This window comes from Salvelinus namaycush, chromosome 26 (genome assembly GCF_016432855.1).
Source record: "Salvelinus namaycush isolate Seneca chromosome 26, SaNama_1.0, whole genome shotgun sequence".
Taxonomy (NCBI): Eukaryota; Metazoa; Chordata; class Actinopteri; order Salmoniformes; family Salmonidae; genus Salvelinus; species Salvelinus namaycush.
In genome coordinates, this window is record NC_052332.1 from 30,371,451 (window position 1) to 30,398,085 (window position 26,635).

At 44.5% G+C, this 26,635-nt stretch overlaps 1 protein-coding gene across 2 annotated transcripts; it reads right to left on the bottom strand.

Moving 5' to 3' along the window:
- Positions 1-685: 685 nt before the first annotated feature.
- On the bottom strand, positions 686-17,390 carry LOC120021595 (transmembrane protein 47-like). Of its 2 annotated transcripts, none has more exons than XM_038965395.1 (3): positions 16,889-17,378; positions 13,457-13,597; positions 686-2,352 (listed from the first exon to the last, which is right to left on the bottom strand). In XM_038965395.1, the coding sequence occupies exons 1-3, from the start codon at positions 17,082-17,084 to the stop codon at positions 2,171-2,173; spliced, it is 519 nt and encodes a 172-aa protein (XP_038821323.1). In that variant the 5' UTR covers positions 17,085-17,378; the 3' UTR covers positions 686-2,170. The 2 variants fall into 2 exon arrangements, with proteins under 2 accessions (XP_038821323.1, XP_038821324.1); XM_038965396.1 differs by having other exon boundaries at positions 1,531-2,352; positions 17,068-17,390.
- Positions 17,391-26,635: the final 9,245 nt, after the last annotated feature.

A 26,635-nucleotide genomic window follows, 5' to 3' on the forward strand; every position in this document is an offset into this window, starting at 1 on the left:
TTGATATTTACATATTCATTAGGTCCCGAACATTCAAAATGTCAAAATAGGCAATAATGATACTGCACCACTCTAATAGTACTCTAATAGCACAATAGGCATGTAATAAATGGTGGGGTCCTGAACTATTTTGCCACTGTTGTTTGACCCCACTTTCATCTAGTGGACAGGAACCACTATTAGTGTCTGTGTGAAGCCCTGAGAGACCATCAATAACCTGCCAGCCAATAGCTCCGAACCTCATTACGCTCCAGCCCAGGAGTCTCATTCCCACGTCCCATTTAGCCGCAAGCAGTCACACTGGTAATGACAACGATACTTGCCCTGCTGCGGCTGTTTCGTTCTGGCCTGCGAGGTCCTTGTGTCCTGGGTCATGATAGAATGGTGCAGACATGTAAGAGTTTGCAAGTGGCTCCCTGCCATGCCGCTTCCTCCAAAGCGAGGTACCGATCATTTACCTTTCTCCTCAGTGGTACATTCCTGCCATAGTTTTCACGGGGTATTTCTGGGCCAGAGTTATGACTGGAACTATACTGTTCAAAGACTATGTTATGAATGTTCACATGACTTTCACTCTTCATAGTTGTGCAAATGTTCAGACCACCAAATCAATTTGCAAAGCATTTGACATAATCTAGAGCAAACGCTTAAGACTGCTGTAATAATTTAAAACAAATGAGAAGCGTTTGGTCATTATTGCATATATATCAGTACTGTTTATTTTACACTACAAATGTCAGGAGGAGTTTGAAAACCAGGCATGTTTTGGGATTCACCCATTTTAACTTCTCAGTGTTCAGAAACTGCAATTATGAAACAGCAATACATAAAATATATATCTTCCTGTGGGAGAATAGATAGCAAGATAAATGATACCATCAATACATTAACAATATTAGTTGTCGTCATCACAAAAAAATACACAAAAGAAAAAAGAATATATGGGTCGTTCCACTAAGAGTGCCTTTTGCATCCATTTGCTATTTTAAATAAACATTATTACATATTAAAATACTTTTATATTAAATGAATATAGACCACATGGAGAATTCTATAAATCACATTTTTTATATGAATAAAGACTTGCTAAAGAGCCCAAATTGTGTATTTTGACATGTCCCTCCATGCACCCTCTGTGACTTGTAATATTTTAACCCACTTAACCCGAAAATTCTGTACGTTTTCACCATCATTGTAAAGCCCTAGTTATGAAGTTGCTTTGACAAAATTATTTCTGAAAATTAGTAGTCATTAGTAATTAATAGTCAAATCATAGTGTAAAAGCAGGTGAGCTGGCTCTACTCCTATTGGACATTTTCTGGTGTCGTCGTGGAAAGTGAGGGGTCGAGCACAACACATCAACCCTGTTACCCATAGATAGATATACTAGAAATGTTTAAACAATTAAACATTTTTGGTGAAGCTTGCATTCAATTGCCACTCCCTGTTGCAAACAACAAGCTTCCATTCCCAAGTCAAAACAGGATCCATGGCTGATTTAAGATTAAATTGTCAACCCTGTTACTTTATTTGGCACTTAATAGGCACTTTCTATTGTCTTTTTTATTTATTTTGAGATGGGAAAACTTTTATTAAGTTGAACATTTGCTCTTTATGACAGAATGTTAAAATGTGAAATCAAAAGTAATTTTTTTCAAAAGGCACCGAATTGGTGGGATGGCCCATATACTGTAACAATCCCCTATATAAACACCTCAGCCCAGAGGGTAGGGCTCAGAGAATCTACTTTCTTGTTGCTCTACAAATGGAGATTCATGGGATGCGCTGTAGAAAAGTTCATAGGTCGAGTGGCCCGTCTGTCCAAAACCATTTCTGTGATTTAACATCATGGCTGTCTGTCTGACCGTGGTGAGGGTCTCTGGCACCCCACTGGGGACAGGCAGACATTCTCTCCACACAGCTGCTCCTCCGACTTCATCTCTCCTGCTGATCAGCCAGAGCCAGGAGCCCTCACACGCTGTCTATAAATAACAGAGATGTACTGTATGTAGGTGTCGAAGCTTGTCTATGTGGGCAGAGGAAGGATGTGTTTGTGTGGGTGTGTTGTGTGGGTGTGTTGTCGCACAAGAGAGTGGATGTCAATATTTGTTTGTGTGTGTGACAGAAAGAACAAGAGAGCGATATAGAGAGTAGGAGAGAGAGAGAGGATTCAGTACATAGCGTCCTCGTACATGTCCGTCCGGAGGCAGAAGAGGATGCCTCCCCCTAGCATGAAGATGGTGCCTCCCCAGCCCAGTCCGTAGCCCCAGTTGAACTCATGGTAGGTCTGGAGGACAGTTCCATCAATGAACTTGATTGGGTAGAGGACCAGTGCACAGGCCTGAAGGACCACTGAAAGAAAGGGGGAAAAAAACAGATAACATATTTACATCTTTCTGTGAGTTAACATTTTAGCAATTAGACAATGTACGTATGTCTACTATCTCTGTATACTATGTGAGATGGTAAAAGGGAACATCACCAGATAGCCATCATCACTTCTGCTTGCCTGACAAGGCTCTTTGTTGTATGAATGAATGGCTACCTGTGTGCAGGTAGAGAACCATTGATGCCAAGGCTGCTGATGGGAAACTGGAGCTGTGTGTGAGTCAGAGAGAAAACAAAAGCCAAGGCCAGGAAAAGGGTGGTAGATAGATATCACAACCCAACCATTACCCAGCGTCCACTACACTCTATAAACCCTGTTCCTCCTCCACGGGTCCTATCACACTCTGTCTGCTCCTACCCTCAGAGGCCCAACAGCTGCTCATTACTGTAGCCTGCAGCCAACTACCAGGCACAACAGACCCACCTGGCTCATTACTGCAGCCTGCAGCCAACTACCAGGCACAACAGACCCACCTGGCTCATTACTGCAGCCTGCAGCCAACTACCAGGCACAACAGACCCACCTGGCTCATTACTGCAGCCTGCAGCCAACTACCAGGCACAACAGACCCACCGGGCTCATTACTGCAGCCAACTACCAGGCACAACAGACCCACCGGGCTCATTACTGTAGCCTGCAGCCAACTACCAGGCACAACAGACCCACCTGGCTCATTACTGCAGCCTGCAGCCAACTACCAGGCACAACAGACCCACCTGGTTCATTACTGTAGCCTGCAGCCAACTACCAGGCACAACAGACCCACCTGGCTCATTACTGCAGCCTGCAGCCAACTACCAGGCACAACACACCCACCGGGCTCATTACTGCAGTCAACTACCAGGCACAACACACCCACCGGGCTCATTACTGCAGCCAACTACCAGGCACAACACACCCACCGGGCTCATTACTGCAGCCAACTACCAGGCACAACACACGCACCGGGCTCATTACTGCAGCCAACTACCAGGCACAACACACGCACCGGGCTCATTACTGCAGCCAACTACCAGGCACAACACACCCACCGGGCTCATTACTGCAGCCAACTACCAGGCACAACACACGCACCGGGCTCATTACTGCAGCCAACTACCAGGCACAACACACCCACCGGGCTCATTACTGCAGCCTGCAGCCAACTAATCAAATCAAATCCAATTTTATTGGTCACATACACATATTTAGCAGATGTTATTGCTGGTGTAGCGAAATGCTTGTGTTTCTAGCTCCAACAGTTCAGTAATATCTAACAACAATACACACAAATCAAAATGTAAAATAATGGAATTAAGAAATATATCGGCGTGGCATTGACTAAAATACAGTAGAATAGAATACAGTATATACATATGAAATGAGTGAAGCAGTATGTAAACATTATTAAAGTGCCCAGTGATTCCATGTCTATGTATATAGGGCAGCAGCATTTAAGGTACAGGTTTCAGTAACCGGGTGGTAGCCAGCTAGTGATGGTTATTTAACAGTCTGATGGCCTTGAGATAGAAGCTGTTTTTCAGTATCTCGGTCCCAGCTTTGATGCACCTGTACTGACCTCTCCTTCTGGATGATAGCAGGGTGAACAGGCCGTGGCTCGGGTGGTTATTGTCCTTGATGATCTTTATGGCCTTCCTGTGACATCAGGTGCTGTAGGTGTCCTAGAGGGCAGGCAGTGTGCCCCCGGTGATGCGTTGGGCGGACTGCACCACCCTCTGGAGAGCCCTGCGGTTGCGGGCGGTGCAGTTACCGTACCAGCTGGTGATACAGCCCGACAGGATGCTCTCAATTGTGCATCTGTAAAAGTTTGTGAGGTTCTTAGGGGCCAAGCCAAATTTCTTCAGCCTCCTGAGGTTGAAGAGGCGCTGTTGCGGTCCCGTTGATGTGGATAAGGGCGTGCTCCCTCTGCTGTTTCCTGAAGTCCATGATCAGCCCCTTCGTTTTGTTGCCGTTGAGGGAGAGGTTATTTTCCTGGCACCACTCCGCCAGCCCCTCATGTCCTCTCTGTAGGCTGTCTTGCCATGGTTGGTAATCAGGCCTACTATGGTTGTGTTGTCTGCAAACTTGATGATTGAGTTGGAGGGGTGGACCCCAGATGCACAGGGCCAAGAGCTTGATGATGAGCTTGGAGGGTACTATGGTGTTGAAGGCTGAGCTACAGTCAATGATCAGCATTCTTACATAGGTATTCCTCTTGTCCAGATGGGATAGGGCAGTGTCCAGTGCAATGGCGATTGCATTGTATGTGGATCTATTGGGGCGGTAAGCAAATTGAAGTGGGTCTCGGGTGTCAGGTAAGGTAGAGGTGATATGATCTTTAACTAGCCTGTCAAAGCACTTCATGATGACAGAAGTGAGTGCTACGGGGTGATTGTCATTTAGTTACCTTTGCTTTCTTGGGTACAGGAACAATTGTGGACATCTTGAAGTAAGTGGGGACAGCAGACTGGGATAGGGAGAGATTGAGTATGTCCGTAAACACTCCAGCCAACTGGTCAGCGCATGCTCTGAGGACGCGGCTAGGGATGCCGTCTGGAACGGCAGCCTTGTGAGGGTTAACACGCATAAAATGTCTTACTCACGTCGGCCACGGAGAACAAGAGCCAACATTCCTTGGGAGTGGGCCACGTCGATGGCACTGTGTGATTGCCTTGCGGAGGGAATAACTACACTGTATTCAACCATATTCCCAGTCACCTTACCATGGTTAAGCGCAAATGCTGCCATCTATCCACGGTTTCTGGTTTGGGTAGGTTTTAATAGTCACAGTGGGAACAACATCCTCTATACACTTTCTGATTAACTCAGTCACCGTGTCCGTGTATACGTCAATGTTATTCTCAGAGGCTACCCGGAACATATCCCAGTCCACGTGATCAAAACAATCTTGAAGCATGGATTCCGATTGGTCAGATGAGTATTGAATAGACCTTAGCACGGGTACTTCCTGTTTGAGTTTCTGCCTATAGGAAGGGAGGAGCAAAATGGAGTTGTGATCTGATTTGCCCGAAGGGAGGTCGGGGGAAGGGCTTGTAGGCATCCTGGAAGAGAGAATAGCAGTGGTCGAGTGTTTTCCCAGCGTGAGTACTAAAGCCAATGTGTTGATAGAACTTCGGTAGCGTTTTCTTCAAATTTGCTTTGTTAAAATCCCCAGCTACAATAAAATGCAGCCTCAGAATATGTGGTTTCCAGTTTGCACAAAGTCCAGTGTAGTTCCATGAGGGTCGTCATGGTATCGGCTTGAGGGGGAATATACACAGCTGTGACTATAACCGAAGAGAATTCTCTGGGGAGGTAATACGGTCAGCACTTGATTGTGAGGTTTCTGTACGTTATCACAATCACACCATGAGTGGATAATCATGAAACATATACCACCGCCCTACCATGCACAACCCACCCACCAGACTCATTACTGCAGCACAACACACTGGCCCATACTTCACCACACAGTAAACAAACAACATCCTGTATCCAATCTCTAGTTCTCTTGTAACGTTCTAATGCATCCTCCTTCGGTTGACTCTGAGCAGTACTCTACCATATGTTATACTCTATGGTTGTGGCATAACATTCTTGGGCTTTATTGACCACAGCCTAAATATAGGCTCATTGGCCCGTATTCACAAAGCAACTCAGACGAGTGCTGATCTAAAATCAGTTTTGCCTTTCAGGTCAAAATTAATAGGTTTATATGGACAGCAGGCACCTGATCCTAGATCAGAACTCCTACTCTCAGACGCTTTATGAATACAGGCCATTGTATTAAACAATTCTGGTCCAGTATTTTACACGCTGTACTGAAGTATTTAGGTAAAGGCCTACAGATACTGGATCTTAAAATTTGACCAGTATTGTCGTAGCAAAATAATCCTACGGCATAATAGTCCATAATGTTGCTCGATCGGTGGTTATGCTATTATGTGGAAAAATGAGGCTACATGAAAAGTGCAATACGCTCACCTTTAAAACTATCAGCAAAAAAAAAGAAAGATCAAATTACAATGAAAAATATAAATGCCAACATGCAACAATTATGTTACAGCTCATATAACAAAATCAGTCAATTGAAATAAATTCCTTTGGCCCTAATCTATGGATTTCACATGACTGGGACTACAGATATGCATCTGTTGGTCACAGATATCTTTAAAAAAAGGTAGTGGTGTGGATTAGAAAACCAGTCAGTATGTGGTGTGACCACCATTTGCCTCATGCAGCGCGACACATCTCCTTCACATAGAGTTTATCAGGATGTTGATTGTGGCCTGTTGAATGTTGTCCCACTCCTCTTCAATGGCAGTGCGAAGTTGCTGGATATTGGCAGGAACTGGAACACTCTGTTGTACACGTCAACCCAGAGCATCCCAAACATGCTCAATGGGTGACATGTCTGGTGAGTATGCAGGCCAGGGAAGCACTGGGACATTTTTTGTTTCCAGGAATTGTGTACAGATCCTTGTGACATGGGGCCGTGCATTATCATGCTGAAACGGTGATGGCGGAATATGAATGGCACGACAATGGGCCTTAGCATCTCGTCCTGGTATATCTGTGCATTCAAATTGCCCTCGATAAAATGCAATTGTGATGATTGTCAGTAGCTTATGCCTGCCCATACCATAACCCCACCGCCACCATGGGACACTCTGTTCACAACACTGACATCAGCAAACTGCTCGCCCACACGACGCCACACACGCTGTCTGCCATCTGACCGGTACAGCTGAAACCAGGATTCATCTGTGAAGATCACACTTCTACAGCGTGTCAGTGGCCATTGAAGGTGAGCATTTGCCCACTGAAGTCAGTTATGCCGCAGAACTGCAGTCAGGTCAAGACCCTGGTGAGGATGACGAGCACACAGGTGGGCTTCCCTGTGACGAATTCTGACAGTTTGTGCAGAAACTCTTTGGTTGTGCAAACCCACTGATTCATCAGCTGTCCGGGATTTCTGGTCTCAGACGATACCGCAGGTGAAGAAGCCAGATGTGGAGGTCCTGGGTTGGCATGGTCAGCGGTTGTGAGGCCGGTTGGACGTACTGCCAAATTCTCTAAAAAGACGTTGGAGGCAGTTTATGGTAGAGAAATTAACATTAAGTTCTCTGGCAGCAGCTCTGGTGGACGTTCCTGCAGTCAGCATGCCAATAACACACTCCCTCAACCTGAGACATCTTGTGGCATTGTGTTTTATGACCATGTTGTTTAATTAGCTTCTTGATAATACCACACCTGTCAGGTGGATGGATTATCTTGGCAAAGTAGAAATGCTCACTAACAGGGATGTAAAGAAATTTGTGAACAACATTTTAGAGAAATAAGCTCTTTGTGCCTATGGAAAAATGTTGTGATCTTTTATTTCAGCTGATGAAACATGGGACCAACACGAATATATTTTTGTTCAGTGTAAGATCTGACACGTGTACTATAACTAGCTCTATGTAGGCATAATACTGTCATATGATCCTCAACTCCAGAGAAAAGTCAAATGTTCCACCAGTGTTTAAAGTTCCACTGGACTGTATTGAGTCTGTAGTGGCAGAGTAAACAACACTGTTAAAGCTCCCAATTCACCGCTTCATTGACAACGTTTGACCTGACAAAGATCCCAATTCACCGCTTCATTGACAACGTTTGACCTGACAAAGATCCCAATTCACCGCTTCATTGACAACGTTTGACCTGACAAAGATCCCAATTCACCGCTTCATTGACAACGTTTGACCTGACAAAGATCCCAATTCACCGCTTCATTGACAACGTTTGACCTGACAAAGATCCCAATTCACCGCTTCATTGACAACGTTTGACCTGACAAAGATCCCAATTCACCGCTTCATTGACAACGTTTGACCTGACAAAGATCCCAATTCACCGCTTCATTGACAACGTTTGACCTGACAAAGATCCCAATTCACCGCTTCATTGACAACGTTTGACCTGACAAAGATCCCAATTCACCGCTTCATTGACAACGTTTGACCTGACAAAGATCCCAATTCACCGCTTCATTGACAACGTTTGACCTGACAAAGATCCCAATTCACCGCTTCATTGACAACGTTTGACCTGACAAAGATCCCAATTCACCGCTTCATTGACAACGTTTGACCTGACAAAGATCCCAATTCACCGCTTCATTGACAACGTTTGACCTGACAAAGATCCCAATTCACCGCTTCATTGACAACGTTTGACCTGACAAAGATCTGTTTGGGATGGAAACGTTGTCAACACAGAGGTGAATTGGGAGCTTTAACAGTGTGCAGGCCTTCTTGTTCTTTACTAGTATTCTTTATGTTTTTAAAGATGTGCATATGCCCACAAACTTATCTATAGACTGTAGTGGCAGAGGACATAATAGAAAACCTGACGCGTCACACTGAAATATCCCTATAGCGAAACAACTTTCATTATGGACATCATGTGTTAACATTGTTCGGTGCAACTTGCGGAGCAGGAAAGGTTTAACACAGTAGTTGCCACACAGTTGTCAGATTGTTATGAGGCTCAGTGAGTGTCTGTTCTGTACATCCTGTGGAATAGTCACCAGTGTTAGCCGATTGAACTTTGATCTAATAACGCTACAACTGTTAAAGTTATGATTCACTTTGGCTCCCTTTGGTCACATTGTGTAAACTCATCCCTCACATCACATTCCTCACATTCTGAGTCAACTCATTCTTAATAAATAATTTTAAGAGCAGGAAGCTGTGTGTGTGCGTGTGTGTGTGTGTGTGTGTGTGTGTGCGTGCGTGTACATGTCTGCTTATACGTGTGTGTGCGATCACGCATGTGTGTTCTTCCTACTTTTAGAGTCAAACAGTAGGGCGCCTAGTTAAGAGAGAAATACCACACTGTGGGCCCTCTAGACATGTTAACTACTGTTCCTTGTGAGTGTGTATACGTGTGAGTGAGTGTGAATACGTGTGAGTGAGTGTGAATACGTGTGAGTGAGTGTATACGTGTGAGTGTGTGTATACGTGTGTGTGTGTGTGTGTGTGTGTATACGTGTGTGTGTATACGTGTGTGTGTATACACGTGTGAGTACTGGACTCAGAGCGAGGACATTGTGTAATTTAGTGAGACCACCTATTTCCTTCCTGCTGTACAAGGCGGCGGGGCCTGGAGGAGAGGAGGAGATGGAGAGGGGGGTAGGCTGAGACATAAGCCAAGGAACATGACTCTGTTGAGGGAGGCCAGACTGAAGCGGCTGGGCTGGGGCTGTAACTCTGGCCAGCAGTTAGGCACAACTCTATTGACTCCAAGCTTTTCTCTGACTAGGGGAAAGGTTGGGAAATGTACCACTCTCTCCCCTTCCCTCGCTTCCCCTCCCTCCCATCTCTCCCCCTCCCTCCCGTGACTGAGAGCTCACTCCCATCAGGGAGTGCTCTCTCCCTTTACCCCCCCTCTCCCGTGACTGCTGGCTTTCACCCTCTCCCCCCCTCTCCCGTGATGGAGGGCTCTCTCCCGTGACGGAGGTCTCTCTCCCTCCCCCTCTCTCTCCCGTGACGGAGGGCTCTCTCCCTCTCCCGTGACGGAGGGCTCTCTCCCCCCTCTCTCCCGCGACGGAGGTCTCTCTCCCTCTCCCCCCTCTCTCCCGTGACGGAGGGCTCTCTCCCTCTCCCCTGTGACGGAGGGCTCTCTCCCTCTCCCCTGTGACGGAGGGCTCTCTTCCCCTCCTTCTCCCCCCTCCCTCCGCCTCCCTCCTGTGACTGGGGGCTTTCCTGCCATAAGGAGACCTTTATCCTCACCAGGCCTGAAAGCACTGCCTCTTACACATTTCTCAGCAAATGACAAACAGCAAAAGCCTCAGACATCATATCTACCCCACTACATACTGTTCCTACAGTACTGCAGGCTTTCATGCTGTTTAGGTTTTTCCAAGAGCGTGCTTAAGTAACCTTGTGATGGAACCAATGGTTGGCTGTATCCATCCTTACACCTGTCCCAATGGACTTGCAGAACACTTCCCAAACAGAACACTTAGAAAAGATATGTGTTGAGGCCTAAGAAGAGAAAGTACAGGAAGTAGGAGTAAGGGTATGTTAGCATTTGACATAAATGGCATAGCAGGATGCATGTCTGTTATATAAACACGTTTTATATTGGGGAAAGTTGTAATGAGCACCACCCAAGTAAGGCTGTGGTCTCTGCTTCATCATTGTTTTCAAACCACAAGATGTACTGACTGCACTGTACACCGCTCTATTCCTGACATCACATACAACACACAGACACACCTTTTGTTTTTCATTATTAGAAACAACAAAAACAATGTGTGTTTTAATATTGCTTTCTTATATTTTAACCTTTATTTAACTTGGCAAGTCAGCTAAGAACAAATTCTTACTTTACAATGAAGGCCTACCCCCGGCCAAACCCTAACCCGGACGATGCTAGGCCAATTGTGCGCCGCCCTATGGGACTCGCAATCACGGCCGGTTGTGATACAGCCTGGAATTGAACCAGGGTCTCTAGTGACGCCTCTAGACCACTGCGCCACTCAGGAGCCCTAGTCTACTATGCTTGTCCCCTCTGTGAATGTTTTATATGGTGATGTATTGGTTGTAATATGCAGCTGTTAATTTGCAACAGTACAGTTCACACAAGAAAAATACAAAGTATTGTGAAATTTGTTTTTTGAACTATGACTATGAGTTGAGTGCTCCTCTGCACTGTCATTCCAGGACTATTTATTGTGTTTCACTGAGCCTGAAAAGGAAAAGAGCAGGCAGAGAGAAGAGAGAGAGAGAAAAAGAGAGAAAGAGAAAAAGAGAAAGAGAGAGAGAGAGAGAAAGATAGAGCGAGCTATGGGGAGGGAATACATTCCTCTCTTCATTGGTAACTGTGCAAATTCTGTGGCTGCTTTTTCTTGGCACACAGCAGCCTGCTTTCTGGGTCTCACAACAGCTCCCTCACCACAGAAAGAGTTAGCTCAAACCCAACTCCCCTCCCCACCCTCTCCTTCTCCACACTTTAGTATTTAGTATTTTATTAGGATTCACATTAGCTGTTGCCAAGGCAGCAGCTACTCTTCCTGTCCTGAGGTCCAAACAGAGATAAAACATGACATCAAACAAAACACTGTGCATTATATTAATGTAGATTTCTCCATTACAGTATTACAATACTACATTACTAAGAATAGTGTGTGGGTGTGTGTAGAGTGCATGTTTTAGAGTGTGTGTGTGTGTGTGAGTCCCCGTTGTGACGTGAAGTGTTGTTTTATCGCTTTTTAAAAAATCAGATTTTACTCCTAGCTTGAGTTACCTGAGGTGGAAGAGAGTTCCATCCTAGCGCTATATAGTACTGTGCTTTTACTAGCCACTGTTCTGGACTTGGAGACTTTTAAAAGACCTCTGGTGGCATGTCTTGTGGGGTACGTATGAGTGTCTGAGCTGTGTGCTAATCAATTAAACAGACAGATTGGTACTTTTAACACATCACTACCTCATTCTCACATTCAGTCTCAGTCAGTGTCTATTTAGCTTTGTGCAAAAAACGTGACCATTTTCTCAAATGGTAATATTGTGTGTATGTAGACCAACTGTGGTGTGAAGGGAAAATAAAGGTAACTGCCAAAATAAAGGAAACACCAACATAAAGCGTCTTAATAGGGCGTTGGGTCACCGTGAGCCGCCAAACAGCTTCAAAACGCCATGCCATAGATCTGGCTATGCTCCATGCCATAGATCTGGCTATGCTCCATGCCATAGGCTGTAGGCTGTTCATTTACCCGACAAGATATGTTTATGTCCCATGCCATTATTTTATATGATTTTATAATAAGAAAAATAGAATTGAACTTCACTGAAAGAAATAGTGATATTTTCCCATTCCGGCGCGAGTGCAAATATGAAGTGGATATGTGGAGCGTAAAAGTGATCATTTGAAACAGGTCCTATATCCTTGATTTTTAGTTATTTGGCAACTTTAGTTGTGAATGATACAAACCTTAGAATGTCTTAGAAATCTAAATGTATATGGGCTATATTCTATTGATGATTTGAGAAAGTCAAAAAAAAAATGCTTGATCTCTGTTCCTTGCCTCAGGCTGCACATGCTGTGTGTCCTCTCATCAAGTGATCATATTTTCACCCATCAGACTATTCTCTCATCTTTACTAATATGTAACATTTGTTTAGATTTAGAATGGCCCATTTGGGAACAGGAACAGGGAAAAATACATGTTATCTCTATGCACTTCAATAAATCAAACCTTATTTGTCACAGATAATAAACATTGAGTAGCAGCAGTGTAAAAATGGGGGGGGGGGGGGGGGGGGGGGGTCAATGTAAATAGTCCAGGTGGCCATTTGATTAATTGTTTAGCAGAGAAGTGAGAGCCAGTTTCATCATAGCGCTTGATGGTTTTTGAGACTGCACTTGAAGAAACTTTCAAAATTCTTAGAAATGTTCTGCATTAACTGACCTTCATGTCTTAAAGTAATGATGGAGTGACATTTCTTGCAATCCTTATTTGAGCTGTTCTTGCCATAATATGGACTTGGTCTTTTACCAACTAGGACTATCTTCTGTATACCACCCCTACCTTGTCACAACACAACTGATTGGCTCAAACACATTAAGAAGAAAATAAATTCCACAAATTATCTTTTAACAAGGCACACCTGTTAATTGAAATGCATTCCAGGTGACTACCTCATGAAGTTGGTTGAGAGAATGCCAAGAGTGTGCAAAGCTGTCATTAAGGCAAAGCGTGGCTACTTGTTTAACACATTTTTGGTTTCTACATGATTCCATATGTGTTATGTCATAGTTTTAATCTCTTCAGTATTATTCTACAATGTAGAAAATAGTACAAATAAAGAAAAACCCTGGAATAAGTAGGTGTGTCCAAACTTTTGACTGGTACTGTATATATATTAAAAATGAACATCATATTTTTTGCAGTGGTGGCAAGAATTTAACAGCGGTTGGCCCCTGCTCCTAAATGAATATAGTGGAAACATTAGAGATATAAGTGATGGTGTTGTGGATTATTCTAGAGTGTTGTACAGTATGTCCATGTATGGTGTTTATGTTGGAGCATGATGGATGTACCTGCAGTGAACAGGAACACGGCCACCATGCGGTAGTGCCGTCTGTGTGTCCCCCGGCACAGGGAGATGAGGGCCACCAGGAAGGTCACCAGAGTCACCGCAGCACCAGCCAGCAGCAGCACCAGAGTGGCGATCTGCCAGTCTGCAGGAGGAGGAGACATGTTACCGACACGCACGTTCCAGACAACCATCGCCATCGATTCACAGTGTACCCTACTCTAGTCACTCACTGAAATCAGACAATGGTGGAGTTGAATCCCCCATTAACTAAGATCAGTGATGACAGACAAGCAGGAAACAAATAACCTACTGCTCGTTACAACGCAAAACACGTGTGTTTGTGGTCAAGAAAGATATTAAAATCCCCCAACACACACAGCTCCCCCTCGTCAGTGTTAGCAGACAGTGAACAGGGAGTTTAACTCATACAGCTACTTCAAACATGTTCACTTGACTATGTGCCAAAAAGGTTCTCCCATATCCTCCATCCCATCTGCCACTGCCTCTCCTCTGTCCAGGTTCTGGCTGTGCAGAAAGTGCTGAGGTACAGTGTAACTGACAGTTAGACTTACAGGTTATGTCGTTGTTTTGTGTTTGAATTGTGTAACTGACAGTTAGACTTACAGGTTATGTTGTTGTTTTGTGTTTGAATTGTTTACGTGTCCGCTGTGCGGGGAAATGATAAGACAAGCGGAACTACGTAGCTAATAACTGTTGTAACGGGGATTCTTATTGTAGCAACACACTTTTGGAGGGAAGGCAATCCCGCGCTGTGTTAGCTAAGTTTTCATGTCATCGGGTGTAGTTCATAAAGTTTGAAGCGTATATGTTAGGATGGTAACGTTATAATAATTAAGGATGAAGCGTGAATTCATGCCAGGAATAATAAGTGTGAAGTTTGATTTCCTCCCTTCTGTAATAAGCAGCCAATGAGGTATTTTTCCTTTATTCATGTGTTTAATCTAATACTGTTATAGCGCCGGCTAAACTGTTTATGTATGTAAGCACTTCAGAGTTATACCAAGCTAATAAGTCACTCGTAAGATAAGGTTGTAAGAGTATGCTTAACTGTATTTTTCATTTACTTTATAGTTCTCACGGAAGGTGATAATTCTGACTAAATCTACAGAATAAAGCCGCCAGTTAAAATCAAGGAACGGTTGTGCTCGTGGTTACTGGAGGGAGCTACATACAGTGCTCCAAAATCCTGCTGACTGTTCAGTTCTCCCTCAGGTCTGTTGCGTCTCGGTTGGCTGGCTCATCTCAGAGAACTGTGAGAAGCTCCACTCGAGGCAGCTAATGGGCTCTGTCTGTCCTCTGTCATGTCTCTCTCTGCCCCCCCAGGCCATTTACTCCCCCCAGGCCATTTACTCCTTTGTCTCCTGTAATGTTAACCCCACAACCCTGATGCTCTTGTCCTAATGCGCTCCGCCAGGCAGGCGTTCTCTCTCACTGCCCAGGGACAAGCTCATCTCTCAGGGCCCACCTCACATTCACTCCCCCCCCCCCCCCCCCCCCCCCCCCCCCCCCACTCTCCACATTCCACCACAACAACAGAAGGGAGGAGATCCATCACAGCAGCTCATAATTCCCCCTCTGCTCCACCTCATCAAGCTGTGTGAGATGAGAGGCCTTCGCAGACCCACTGGGGATGGATGATGATTGTTCCTCATTTCACCCCTACTCAAACGAGCTGGACTTAGAACCAACCACAACACCAGGATGGACCAGAGGAACAATACAGAGACCATTCCATTGACGACACAGTCTGTCCAGACAAACCTCTGAGGTGGGGATAGCAGGAGGCTCTGGCAGGAGAATGACAGGTGTTTTTCTGACAGAGACGGACCATCAAGCTGGGTTGGGAGAGGGAGGGTGTCGCTGGCTGGGCACAGAGGAGACAGTCAGGGTTAACCTGCCTCGCCTGAGCACAGCACCCATCTGGTGTCTGTCTCAGTCTCCACTGCCTGCCAGCCTCTCTGCTCTGTGCTAGAGTCATAAAGCTGGCTGCAGTGGCAGTAGTCATCACTAATGCTCTCCCTGCAGGTAAAACAAACAGCACATTCTACTCTGCTTGGAGGTTCAGCCAAAACAGCTACTGAGATACTGAGAAGCAGTAGGGAAGAAGGAAGAAACTCTTGTTAGGAAGGAGCATGGGATATTGAAAGAGACCAACAATAGGTTTCAGTAGTGCAATATGATAACATGTTGTTGCCATAAATAGATAGAACACATTCTCAAACATTTTTATGGCCAAAGGAAAGATTTTTTTCTCCCTTAAATGTGTCTTGAACCCTGTAGGAATGTGTGAGAACTCTGTCTCCTTAAAACAAACTGTGAAATCTATCTATGATAATGCTTTCAGTCCATAACCAAGGACCCTCAATCCCCACCCCCCATTCAAAGAGAGTGAGGGGGAGAGAGACATTCACAAAAAGAGAGTGGCCTACACCAGTGGAGCAACAATAGGTGGAACACACCCACCTGCATTCACAAAGCTTACAAAGGCCAGTGGAGCACCCAGATGGCACATCACGTCATAGGGACAACTCTCAGCTGAGAAAGAAAACTTTAAATTGCAAGATCAAAAAACCAGTGAGGACACGAAAAGAGAACCGATAGACCTAAACAGCTACTTGTATCTCGAGAATTACTCACATAGGTGGCGAATCTCCGCTATATTGGCGCGCTCTGACTGACAGGGCAGAGAGCAAAATATTACCACTGGCCTGGAACGCAAATGTTACAGTTGACACGCATATGTGGAGCCGGACCGAGAGCGATTACAGTACACTAACAATGGTCCATTGTTTGATCTCTTCATCCATGATGTACATAGAAATTCACCGTAAATTCCAGACATTTCTCTCACTATAATCAGATTGATTCATGCATTGTTCTTCTATCCATCTGGGCCAGTCTGTTCATGTGTATAGACTAAACATTGTATAGCCTATGCTAGAACTTTGATAAAGAGAAACAACTGAAAAAGAGACTCTGGGTCTCAGTGGGCTTTTCCTGGTCAAATAAAAGGTGAAATAAATAAACTGCACCAGATGACCCCCAGTGTCCATGCCACAGCATGAAGGCAGGCTTTATAGCCAGGTTCTATAACGTGTTTTACAACAGATGACCCCCAGTGTCCATGCCACAGCATGAAGGCAGGCTTTATAGCCAGGTTCTATAACGTGTTTTACAACAGATGATGGGAAATAATATATATTTTTTAAAGGCCAATATCACAATGTTTGGGTTCCTATAGTCCCAAATCATGCTATGCCAACAAAGGCCTACTTCCCCACGATTTTGGGAGTCAAAGGATTATAACTAATTATGGGGACCCCTTTTCATCTGGACAGAAAACCACTTGAAAGGCGTGATTTACATCAAGATACAGAATAATTTTAGGAAAAAAACGTTAATCGCTTTTTACCAGATGTGAGGGTGGAAAGGCATCTCCAGCCAGCCTCTGTTTCAGTGCATGATTCCCATAGCGACAAAGAAAAACGCTCTGCCGTTACCCAAGCGGGGCTCAATAACGCTACGATGTCCAGACACAATGCCAGAAATACACAAAGTAAAGCAATCAATTTGAACGGTCGGAAAACGTACACTTCATTTATCGACATTTTTTCATATTAAGTTGACTTGGATCCACGCGTGTTGAAATTGAGGAGAAAAGAAAAGCTGCGACAGGGTCCTCAAGCACGATCAGATCCGAAAGTTCAGAATCGACTACAGCAAGTTGTGGTGCAACCCCTCATAAAGTCCTCTCCTCCCCGCGTCTGTCTGTGCTCACAATGCGCTTTACTCAGATCCCGTGCGCCCCCATCTGGACAACTGATATGGCAGCTCCCACAGTCACTGCGGAACTAATTTCACTACTACAGTTGAGATAAGGATGTAAATATACGATCCATCAATATAAGAATGATTACATACGGAGTAGTCTCCTGTGGGCAGATTATGCGTGTAGTTGACCAAATTACTCGAGATTTTACTTCTGGGTTAACCGAGATTACAGACGGAGGCGTTTTGGATACCATGGACTGGAAACCAATCAAAATCCCAAATTCCTCCCCACATTGGACCATCCCGCCAGTCATTGGTCGCCTAACACCTCTAACAAGGTCACATGACCGTTCCATAACGACCACCTGGTCAGAGGCTGGACCTCAAATCTATGGTTGCTGTCCAAACACTTAAAAGACACCATATTCCCTCAAATTAAGTGGACACTTCTGATGACGTAACATGACGTCTGACGAGTATACACTTGCAGGGCGATGGGGGAGGGAGGAAGGAATTACTTTTAAATGGACCACCCTTGGCTGGAACTTGCTGAAGGAAAATGTTTTATTTCTACAATTTCCAAAAGATAACCAAACAAAAACATATTCTCTTTTAAGAGAGGTGTTTGTGCTGTCATGTGCATTAGTAGCACAATTTCTAACTTACTTGCATTCGTTTTTACTTACACTTGTATGTCTTAGCGGATGTACAAAAGTCGCGATTTGAATTAATGGAGAGTTTCAGGCCCCGGAGTGAACATAATTGTACACTCGCAAAGCCAACTAAAAACGGGGATTCCCCCAAGGGCATAAGGCGAGGGTAAGTGGACGAGGGTGTGTCTTTTAAGTGTTTGGACCGCAGGCTATAAATTAGCTCACCTGAGTTCTGTTTGGTCAGAGAGGAAAAGGCGAAGCGAGAGGGATAACTGGGCCTAAAATCTGTCTTCTCGCTTACCAATGAGTGCGTGTCAAATTTAGTTAACAAAAAATGTAATGGGTTATTTGCTCGAATATAAGTTTCGGAATGCTTAGGTTGTTACAACTGTACTGGTATAAGTAGGACATGTGACATCCTGGGAACTATGAGAGACAAAAACACTTTATATCAGAGTAGTGCCTGTTATCACACTCATATCTGCCCTCTCATTGGCTAGAATGGTCCCACCTGGCCTTGCCTCAACCAGACTGCCTTAAATGTATTTATTGTTAGAGCGGCCAATGGAGTATCTGGCCAATATAATGGATCATCTGTGGTTTGGTTATTTCAGAGATAAAGAGGCGAAGCGAGAGGTTTTATTCCGCCCAAAATCTGTCCTTGACAATAACCCTACTAAGTGAGGAATTTTTGTATGGAGGGCAATGGGGTGTCGAAATTGGTCAACAAAACTTGATTTGATAATTTGATATCTGATGCTTATTTGACAGAATAGAAGTTGCATCATGGTTAGGTTGTTACGAATGTACTGATATACATTTACATTTACATTTAAGTCATTTAGCAGACGCTCTTATCCAGAGCGACTTACAAATTGGTGCATTCACCTTATGATATCCAGTGGAACAACCACTTTACAATAGTGCATCTAAATCTTTTAAGGGGGGGGGGGGTTAGAAGGATTACTTTATCCTATCCTAGGTATTCCTTAAAGAGGTGGGGTTTCAGGTGTCTCCGGAAGGTGGTGATTGACTCCGCTGACCTGGCGTCGTGAGGGAGTTTGTTCCACCATTGGGGTGCCAGAGCAGCGAACAGTTTTGACTGGGCTGAGCGGGAACTGTACTTCCTCAGAGGTAGGGAGGCGAGCAGGCCAGAGGTGGATGAACGCAGTGCCCTTGTTTGGGTGTAGGGCCTGATCAGAGCCTGAAGGTACGGAGGTGCCGTTCCCCTCACAGCTCCGTAGGCAAGCACCATGGTCTTGTAGCGGATGCGAGCTTCAACTGGAAGCCAGTGGAGAGAGCGGAGGAGCGGGGTGACGTGAGAGAACTTGGGAAGGTTGAACACCAGACGGGCTGCGGCGTTCTGGATGAGTTGTAGGGGTTTAATGGCACAGGCAGGGAGCCCAGCCAACAGCGAGTTGCAGTAATCCAGACGGGAGATGACAAGTGCCTGGATTAGGACCTGCGCCGCTTCCTGTGTGAGGCAGGGTCGTACTCTGCGAATGTTGTAGAGCATGAACCTACAGGAACGGGCCACCGCCTTGATGTTAGTTGAGAACGACAGGGTGTTGTCCAGGATCACGCCAAGGTTCTTAGCGCTCTGGGAGGAGGACACAATGGAGTTGTCAACCGTGATGGCGAGATCATGGAACGGGCAGTCCTTCCCCGGGAGGAAGAGCAGCTCCGTCTTGCCGAGGTTCAGCTTGAGGTGGTGATCCGTCATCCACACTGATATGTCTGCCAGACATGCAGAGATGCGATTCGCCACCTGGTTATCAGAAGGGGGAAAGGAGAAGATTAATTGTGTGTCGTCTGCATAGCAATGATAGGAGAGACCATGTGAGGACATGGGCATATAAATGGACACGTGGCATTTCGGCAACTTCATGGTACCTGATGAAATTGCTGTATCATATGATCTTGTTGCCATCTGATGCACATTCAGATGTCATAAATCAGCACTGCAGAGCTCTCCCTGTCCTCTGCTGTACCTTGATTGTATTACTGTTGATGATATCTGAAAATGTGCCCATCTACTGTTTCTAGCCCTAATTCTGACTTGTGCTCTAATATGTGCTTCACTGATTTCTGCTGTCGTAAAAGCCTGGGGTTTCTGCACGTTAACACTAGAAGCTTATTACCTAAAATGGATCAATTGAAAGTGTGGGTTCACAGCTCCAATCCAGATGTGTTGGTGCACTCAGTGCACTCAGGCTATCCGGCCAAAGTTAGTTACTTTAAGGAGGAGTTCTCTCTCTGGGTCTAAACCCCAAGAAGTTCTGGAAAATGGTTAATGACCTGGAGAATGAAGCCTCCTCCTCACAGCTGCCCATGTCCCTTAAAGTTGATGATGTGGTTGTTACTGACAAGGAGCGCATTGCTGAGCTCTTTAATCACCACTTCATTAAGTCTGGATTCCTATTTGATTCAGCCCTGCCTCCTTGCCCGTCCAACATTTCCTCATCTCCCACACCTTCTAATGCGTCTAGCCCCGATGTACCTCCCTCTTTTTCCCCTGCCCCGCTACAAAGTTTCTCCCTGCAGGCGGTCAGTCAGTCCGAGGTGCTAAAGGAGCTCCTTAAACTTGATCCCAAAAAAACATTGGGTCAGATGGTTTAGACCCTTTCTTCTTTAAGGTTGCTGCCCCCATAATCGCCAAGCCTGTCTCTTCTCTCTGGGGAGGTTCCCATTACTTGGAAGGCAGCCACGGTTCGTCCTTTATTTAAAGGGGGAGATCAGGCTGATCCTAACTGTTACAAACATATTTCTATTTTGTGCTGTTTATCAAAAGTGTTGGAAAAACCTGTCAAATCAACTGACTGGCTTTCTTGATGTCTATAGTATTCTCTCTGGTTTGCAATCTGGTTTCTGCTCAGGTTATGGATGTGCCACTGCAACCTTAAAAGGTCCTCAATGATGTCACCATTGCCCTTGATTCTAAGCAATATTGACTTGGCCAAAGCTTTTGATACGGTAGACCATTCCATTCTTGTGGGTCGGCTAAGGACTATTGGTGTCTCTGAGGGGTGTTTGGCCTGGTTTGAAACTACCTCCCTCAAAGAGTGCAGTGTATAATGTCTGAACATCTGCTGTCTCAGCCACTGCCTGTCACCAAGGGTGTACCTCAAGGCCCAAACCTAGGCCCCACGCTGTTCTCAATTTACATCAACAACATAGCTCAGGCAGTAAGAAGCTCTCTCATCCATTTATATGCAGATGATACAGTCTTATACTCAGCTGGCCCCTCCAGCTGATTTTGTGTTAAACGCTCTAAAACAAAGGTTTCTTAGTGTACAACAAGCGTTCTCTGCCCTTAACCTTGTTCTGAACACCTCCAAAACAAAGGTCATGTGGTTTGGTAAAAAGAATGCCCCTCTCCACACAGGTGTGATTACTACCTCTGAGGGTTTAGAGCTTGAGGTAGCCACCTCATACAAGTACTCAGAGGTGTGGACTTGAGTCACATGACTTGGACTCGAGTCACAAATATGATGACTTGCAACTCGACTTTGACTTTAACACCAATGACTCGTGACTTAACTAGGACTTGAGCCTTTTGACTCGAACTGACTTGATACCCTCCCCAAGCCAAATATAAAAAATGATGCTATTAAAAAAAAGTGTGCAGCGCATCAACTCTTAATTTAACGGATTACAGTTTTAATCGGACAGCAGCCAATCAAATTGTGCTAGCTGAGAAAAAGTTGCACATGGCAGTGCAGAGGAACGTCGGCGAGTGAATTCAGATGGAGCCCTTGGAAAGATGATACCCAAAATTATTATTTTCGGATATAAAGACTACGCTGTATCAACAAAAAACGGATTGCAACTTGCAAAACATGCGGGAAGAAAATTACAGACAAAGGCGCAACAACTTTCAACTTTGTTCGACATTTGAAGCTGCACAAAGAAAGGTAAGTCGTGGCTAATATAGCTGACAGCTATATCATTCATTACTTTTCCAGTGTAGCATGTTGGCTAACGTAACGTTAAATCAATGAGCCTCCACACAGTCAGTCAGTGCGGGAACGTGATCATTGCACCCAAGATTGAGCTACAACTGGCTAGGCAGTTGGTAGCCTAAATCCTGCCTGATGTTACTACTCTTCCTAAAGCCATTGACAAATGTTAGTCTACTGTAACCACACACACACACAGTGACCCCCCCCCCCCCTATAGCGATCGGGGCGCATTCGGGCAATGTAGGCTTGTACACAATTGCCCAACCTTAACACACACACTGTGTGTGTTAAGGTTGGGCAATTGTGTACAAGCCTACATTGCCCGATTGCGCCCTGATCGCTATTGGGGGGGGGGGGGGGGGGGGTCTTTCTTATGGGGACCCATGTATTTCCATGGAAATATAAAGTTTATTTGGAAAGTAATAAATATATTTTTAAAAGCATTCATGATTTGCGCAAATGTAATATACTAACTATTACTCTTGTTAAAAATCAAAGTTTAAAATGGTGATCTTTCATCATGACAATGATCCCAAACACACCGCCCGGGCAACGAAGGAGTGGCTTCGTAAGAAGCATTTCAAGGTCCTGGAGTGGCCTAGCCAGTCTCCAGATCTCAACCCCATAGAAAATCTTTGGAGGGAGTTGAAAGTCCATGTTGCCCAGCAACAGCCCCAAAACATCACTGCTCTAGAGGAGATCTGCATGGAGGAATGGGCCAAAATACCAGCAACAGTGTGTGAAAACCTTGTGAAGACTTACAGAAAACGTTTGACCTCTGTCATTGCCAACAAAGGGTATATAACAAAGTATTGAGATAAACTTTTGTTATTGACCAAATACTTATTTTCCACCATAATTTGCAAATAAATTCATAAAAAATCCTACAATGTGATTTTCTGGATTTTATTTCCTCATTTTGTCTGTCATAGTTGAAGTGTACCTATGATGAAAATTACAGGCCTCTCTCATATTTTTAAGTGGGAGAACTTGCACAATTGGTGGCTGACTAAATACTTTTTTGCCCCACTGTAGGTTGGAGTCATTAAAACTCGTTTTTAAACCACTCCACAAATTTCTTGTTAACAAACTATAGTTTTGGCAAGTCGGTTAGGACATCTACTTTTTGCATGACACAAGTCATTTTTCCAACAATTGTTTACAGACAGATTATTTCAGTTATTCTATGTATCACAATTCCAGTGGGTCAGAAGTTTACATACACGAAGTTGACTGTGCCTTTAAACAGCTTGGAAAATTCCAGAAAATGATGTCATGGCTTTAGAAGCTTCTGATAGGCTAATTGACATCATTTGAGTCAATTGGAGGTGTACCTGTGGATGTATTTCAAGGCCTACCTTCAAACTCAGTGCCTCTTTGCTTGACATCATGGGAAAATCAAAAGAAACCAGCCAAGATCTCAGATCTTTTTTTTGTAGACCTCCAAAAGTCTGGTTCATCCTTGGGAACAGTTTCCAAACACCTGAAGGTACCACATTCATCTGTACAAACAATAGTACGCAAGTATAAACACCATGGGACCACGTAGCCGTCATACCGCTCAGGAAGGAGACGCGTTGTCTCCTAGAGATGAACGTACTTTGGAGTACTGTTTAAGTAGTATTTTAGTATTTTGATACTTTGTGCAAGGCAATTGATAAGCATTAAAACCTTTGTGGATGGGGCCTCCCGAGGGGCGCAGAAGTCTAAGACACTACATCGCAGTTCAAACTGCGTTGCTACAGATGCTGGTTCGATTCATGTGCCGGCCGCGACCGGAAGACCCGTGAGGCGAAGCGCAATTGGCCCAGCGTCATCCGGTTTAGGGGAGGTTTTGGCCGGCTGGGATGTCCTTGTCCCATCGCACTTTAGCAACTCCTGTGGTGGGCCGGGCGTATGCACACTGACACGGTTGCCAGTTGTACAGTGTTTCCTCCGACACATTGGTGCGGCTGGCTTCCGGGTTAAGTGAGCAGTGTGTCAAGAAGCAGTGCGGCTTGGTGGGTCGTGTTTCGGAGGTCGCATGGCTCTCGACCTTCACCTCTCCCGAAGCCGTACGGAAGTTGCAGCGATGGGACAAGACAATTGGACATGACGAAAAGGGGGTAAAATACAATTATTTAAAAAAATTGTGGATGGGTATAATTTGTATGGATAAAATGTATAATAGTAATATTTAAAAAAAAGAATAATAATTTTGCATGCATTTATTTAAAATTGCATTGGGCCACTTCTGGTGGGATTCTGGTAAGATGCCGGCAAAGTCGGCTGAATTACGGTAGATGGAAACGGCCCGATGTACAAAGGGCAGTCATTCATTTTGATTCCGGGCCGAGTCCGACACCCGATTCCGGGCCGATTTCAATCAGTTCCGGCCCTCCAGAAGAGGGCCGCTTCTGGGCCGATTCCTCATTGCTAGCTGGGTAGCCATGGTATATTGCCCATATACCACAAACCCCCGAGGTGCCTTATTGCTATTATAAACTGGTTGTTACCAACATAAATAGAACAGTAAACAAGTATTTTTGTGTCATACCCGTGGTATATATTCTCATATACCACAGCTTTCAGCCAAACAGCATCCAGGACCCAAACTACCTGGTTTATAATTCTTATTATTCCCAATTGAATATGTAAACACATCCTACACATTGACATCAAACTCTGTTGAAAGGTAATCAGAATCCCATCCATATTGTTCTCACAAACACAGTAGGCTTGAAGAGAGCACAAGCACTGTAACGTTAGCCTATCCTTATGTCTGAATATAGATCTAACATAGGCTAACTACAGACTGAGTCCAACAAATTATTTTATGCAATTTAGATTTCAATCAAAACTAGTTATCCAAGTCTGTTTTAGTAAATAGATTTTTAATAGACTACCTACCTTCACTTTAATACAGTTGTATGTACATGGGATGGGGAAGGTTAAGCGGTGGAGGAGTTGTGGATGGGAGTGGGATTCAAGAGGACACTAGAGATCGAGAGGACACTAGATAGTATTTGGTGCCTGGTGTTCTGGTTTTTATATATTCCATAAGTGATGAATTTGCAACATGTTTTTAAAAAAACAAATAAATAATGAGGTTGTCCTCCCATGAGGGAATGGGGATGGGGGTGAATGTGGTGGAGGTGGGCCAAATATATATTTTTAATAGACTATTTAAAGCTAGTCCTTAGTTTCTACATCAAATTTTTACTTTTAAATTATGATTTTAGAAGAATATAACTTATTTTTTATTTAGTTATTTATTAGTTAGGATTTTATTTTTTACAATACAAAACAAAGACATAAATTACAAAATATAGATGCACACATACATTAACGACATCACCCCTGCCCAGACCCACCTGCTCAAGATTCTGGTAGTGGTGGCAGCATCATGCTGTAGGGATGTTTTTCAGCGGCAGGGACTGGGAGATTAGTCAAGATCGAGGGAAAGCTAAACGGAGCAAAGTACAGAGTACATGATGAAAGTTTGATCCAGAGCGCTCAGGACCTCAGACTGGGGCCAAGGTTCACCTTCCAACAGGACAACGACCCTAAGCACACAACCAAGACAATGCAGGAGTGGCTTCGGGACAAGTCTCTGAATGTCCTTGAGTCGCCCAGCCAGAGCCCGGACTTAAACCCAATCAAACATCTCTGGAGAGGCTTGAAAATAGCTGTGGCAGTGACACTCCCCATCCAACCCGACAGAGCTTGATAGAATCTGCAGAGAAGAATGGGATTAACTCCCCAAATACAGGTGTGCTAAGCTTGTTGGGTCATATCCAAGAAGACTCAAAGCTGTAATCGCTGCCAAAGGTGCTTCAACAAAGTACTGAGTAAAGGGTCTGAATACTTATGGAAATGTGATATTTCAGTTTTTTTTGTGCAAAATGTATTGGGTATGGTGGGGAAAAAACAATTTAATCAATTTTAAAATAAGGCTAACGTAACAAAACGTGGAAAAGGTCGAGGGGTCTGAATACTTTCATAACGTACTGTAGGTTCTCCCACCGCCTTTGTTTTCTGGGTCCTTAGAAAAACAAAATAATGGGCAATGTTCCCGAAGATTCTGGTGATAGCAAAATGCAGCTAGCCATGTGGATGATTGAAGGACTTCCACCAGACTGACTGGTCTTCCAACATGGAGCCTGGTGCAGTTGCTAGGTGATTTGTAACACAACTGCATGCCCTCTATAAGTAGCAAGTAAAGGCCCTAAGTGGCGAGTTGATACAATTCCAGGTCTGGAAGGTTAAAACCACCCTCTGATTTAGGAATATGTGAAATATTCCTTTTTATTTTATGAGTTTTATTTGCCCGTAAAAAGTCTTATGACCAATGTCGTGGCAGAATCAGATTTAGCTAAGTAACATAGATAGATAAGATGTTATTTTCATCATATGCTTGTGAGATACTTGTCATTAGAATCTTCTGAGCTAGGGATTGGTAACTTGGGGCCAGAGAGGGGAGAGGTCAGGCTTGTCTTAATAAGTCAATGTATCTGTTAAACCATGTGGTGCTAAGTAGAATATTAGAAGGGGAGGAGGACAGAGTGGAATGTTGGTTTCTTATGGGAACGTTGTTTGTAACTATTCCTAAATCATGGGATGGAGTTATTAATTGGGGAACCAGTTAGTTATCTCATACAATGTCTGTACGCTAGTCACTCCCTACTTTTCTCATAGGGGGAAGGAGTTTGGCCGTGTTTGGAACCATTGTATGTCCCCTCTGAGGTTGCCCTTATCTTGACCTAGTATTTGACCTAAGGGGCTCACTGTCTG

Coding starts and splice junctions, on each gene's coding strand:
- LOC120021595 (XM_038965395.1), bottom strand. CDS start 17,084: ATGTCGATAAATGAAGTGTACGTTTTCCGACCGTTCAAATTGATTGCT. Junction 13,598..16,888: donor CCTTTCCACCCTCACATCTG/GTAAAAAGCGAT, acceptor CTCCTCCTGCAG/ACTGGCAGATCGCCACTCTG. Junction 2,353..13,456: donor CGTGTTCCTGTTCACTGCAG/GTACATCCATCA, acceptor CCTTTCTTTCAG/TGGTCCTTCAGGCCTGTGCA.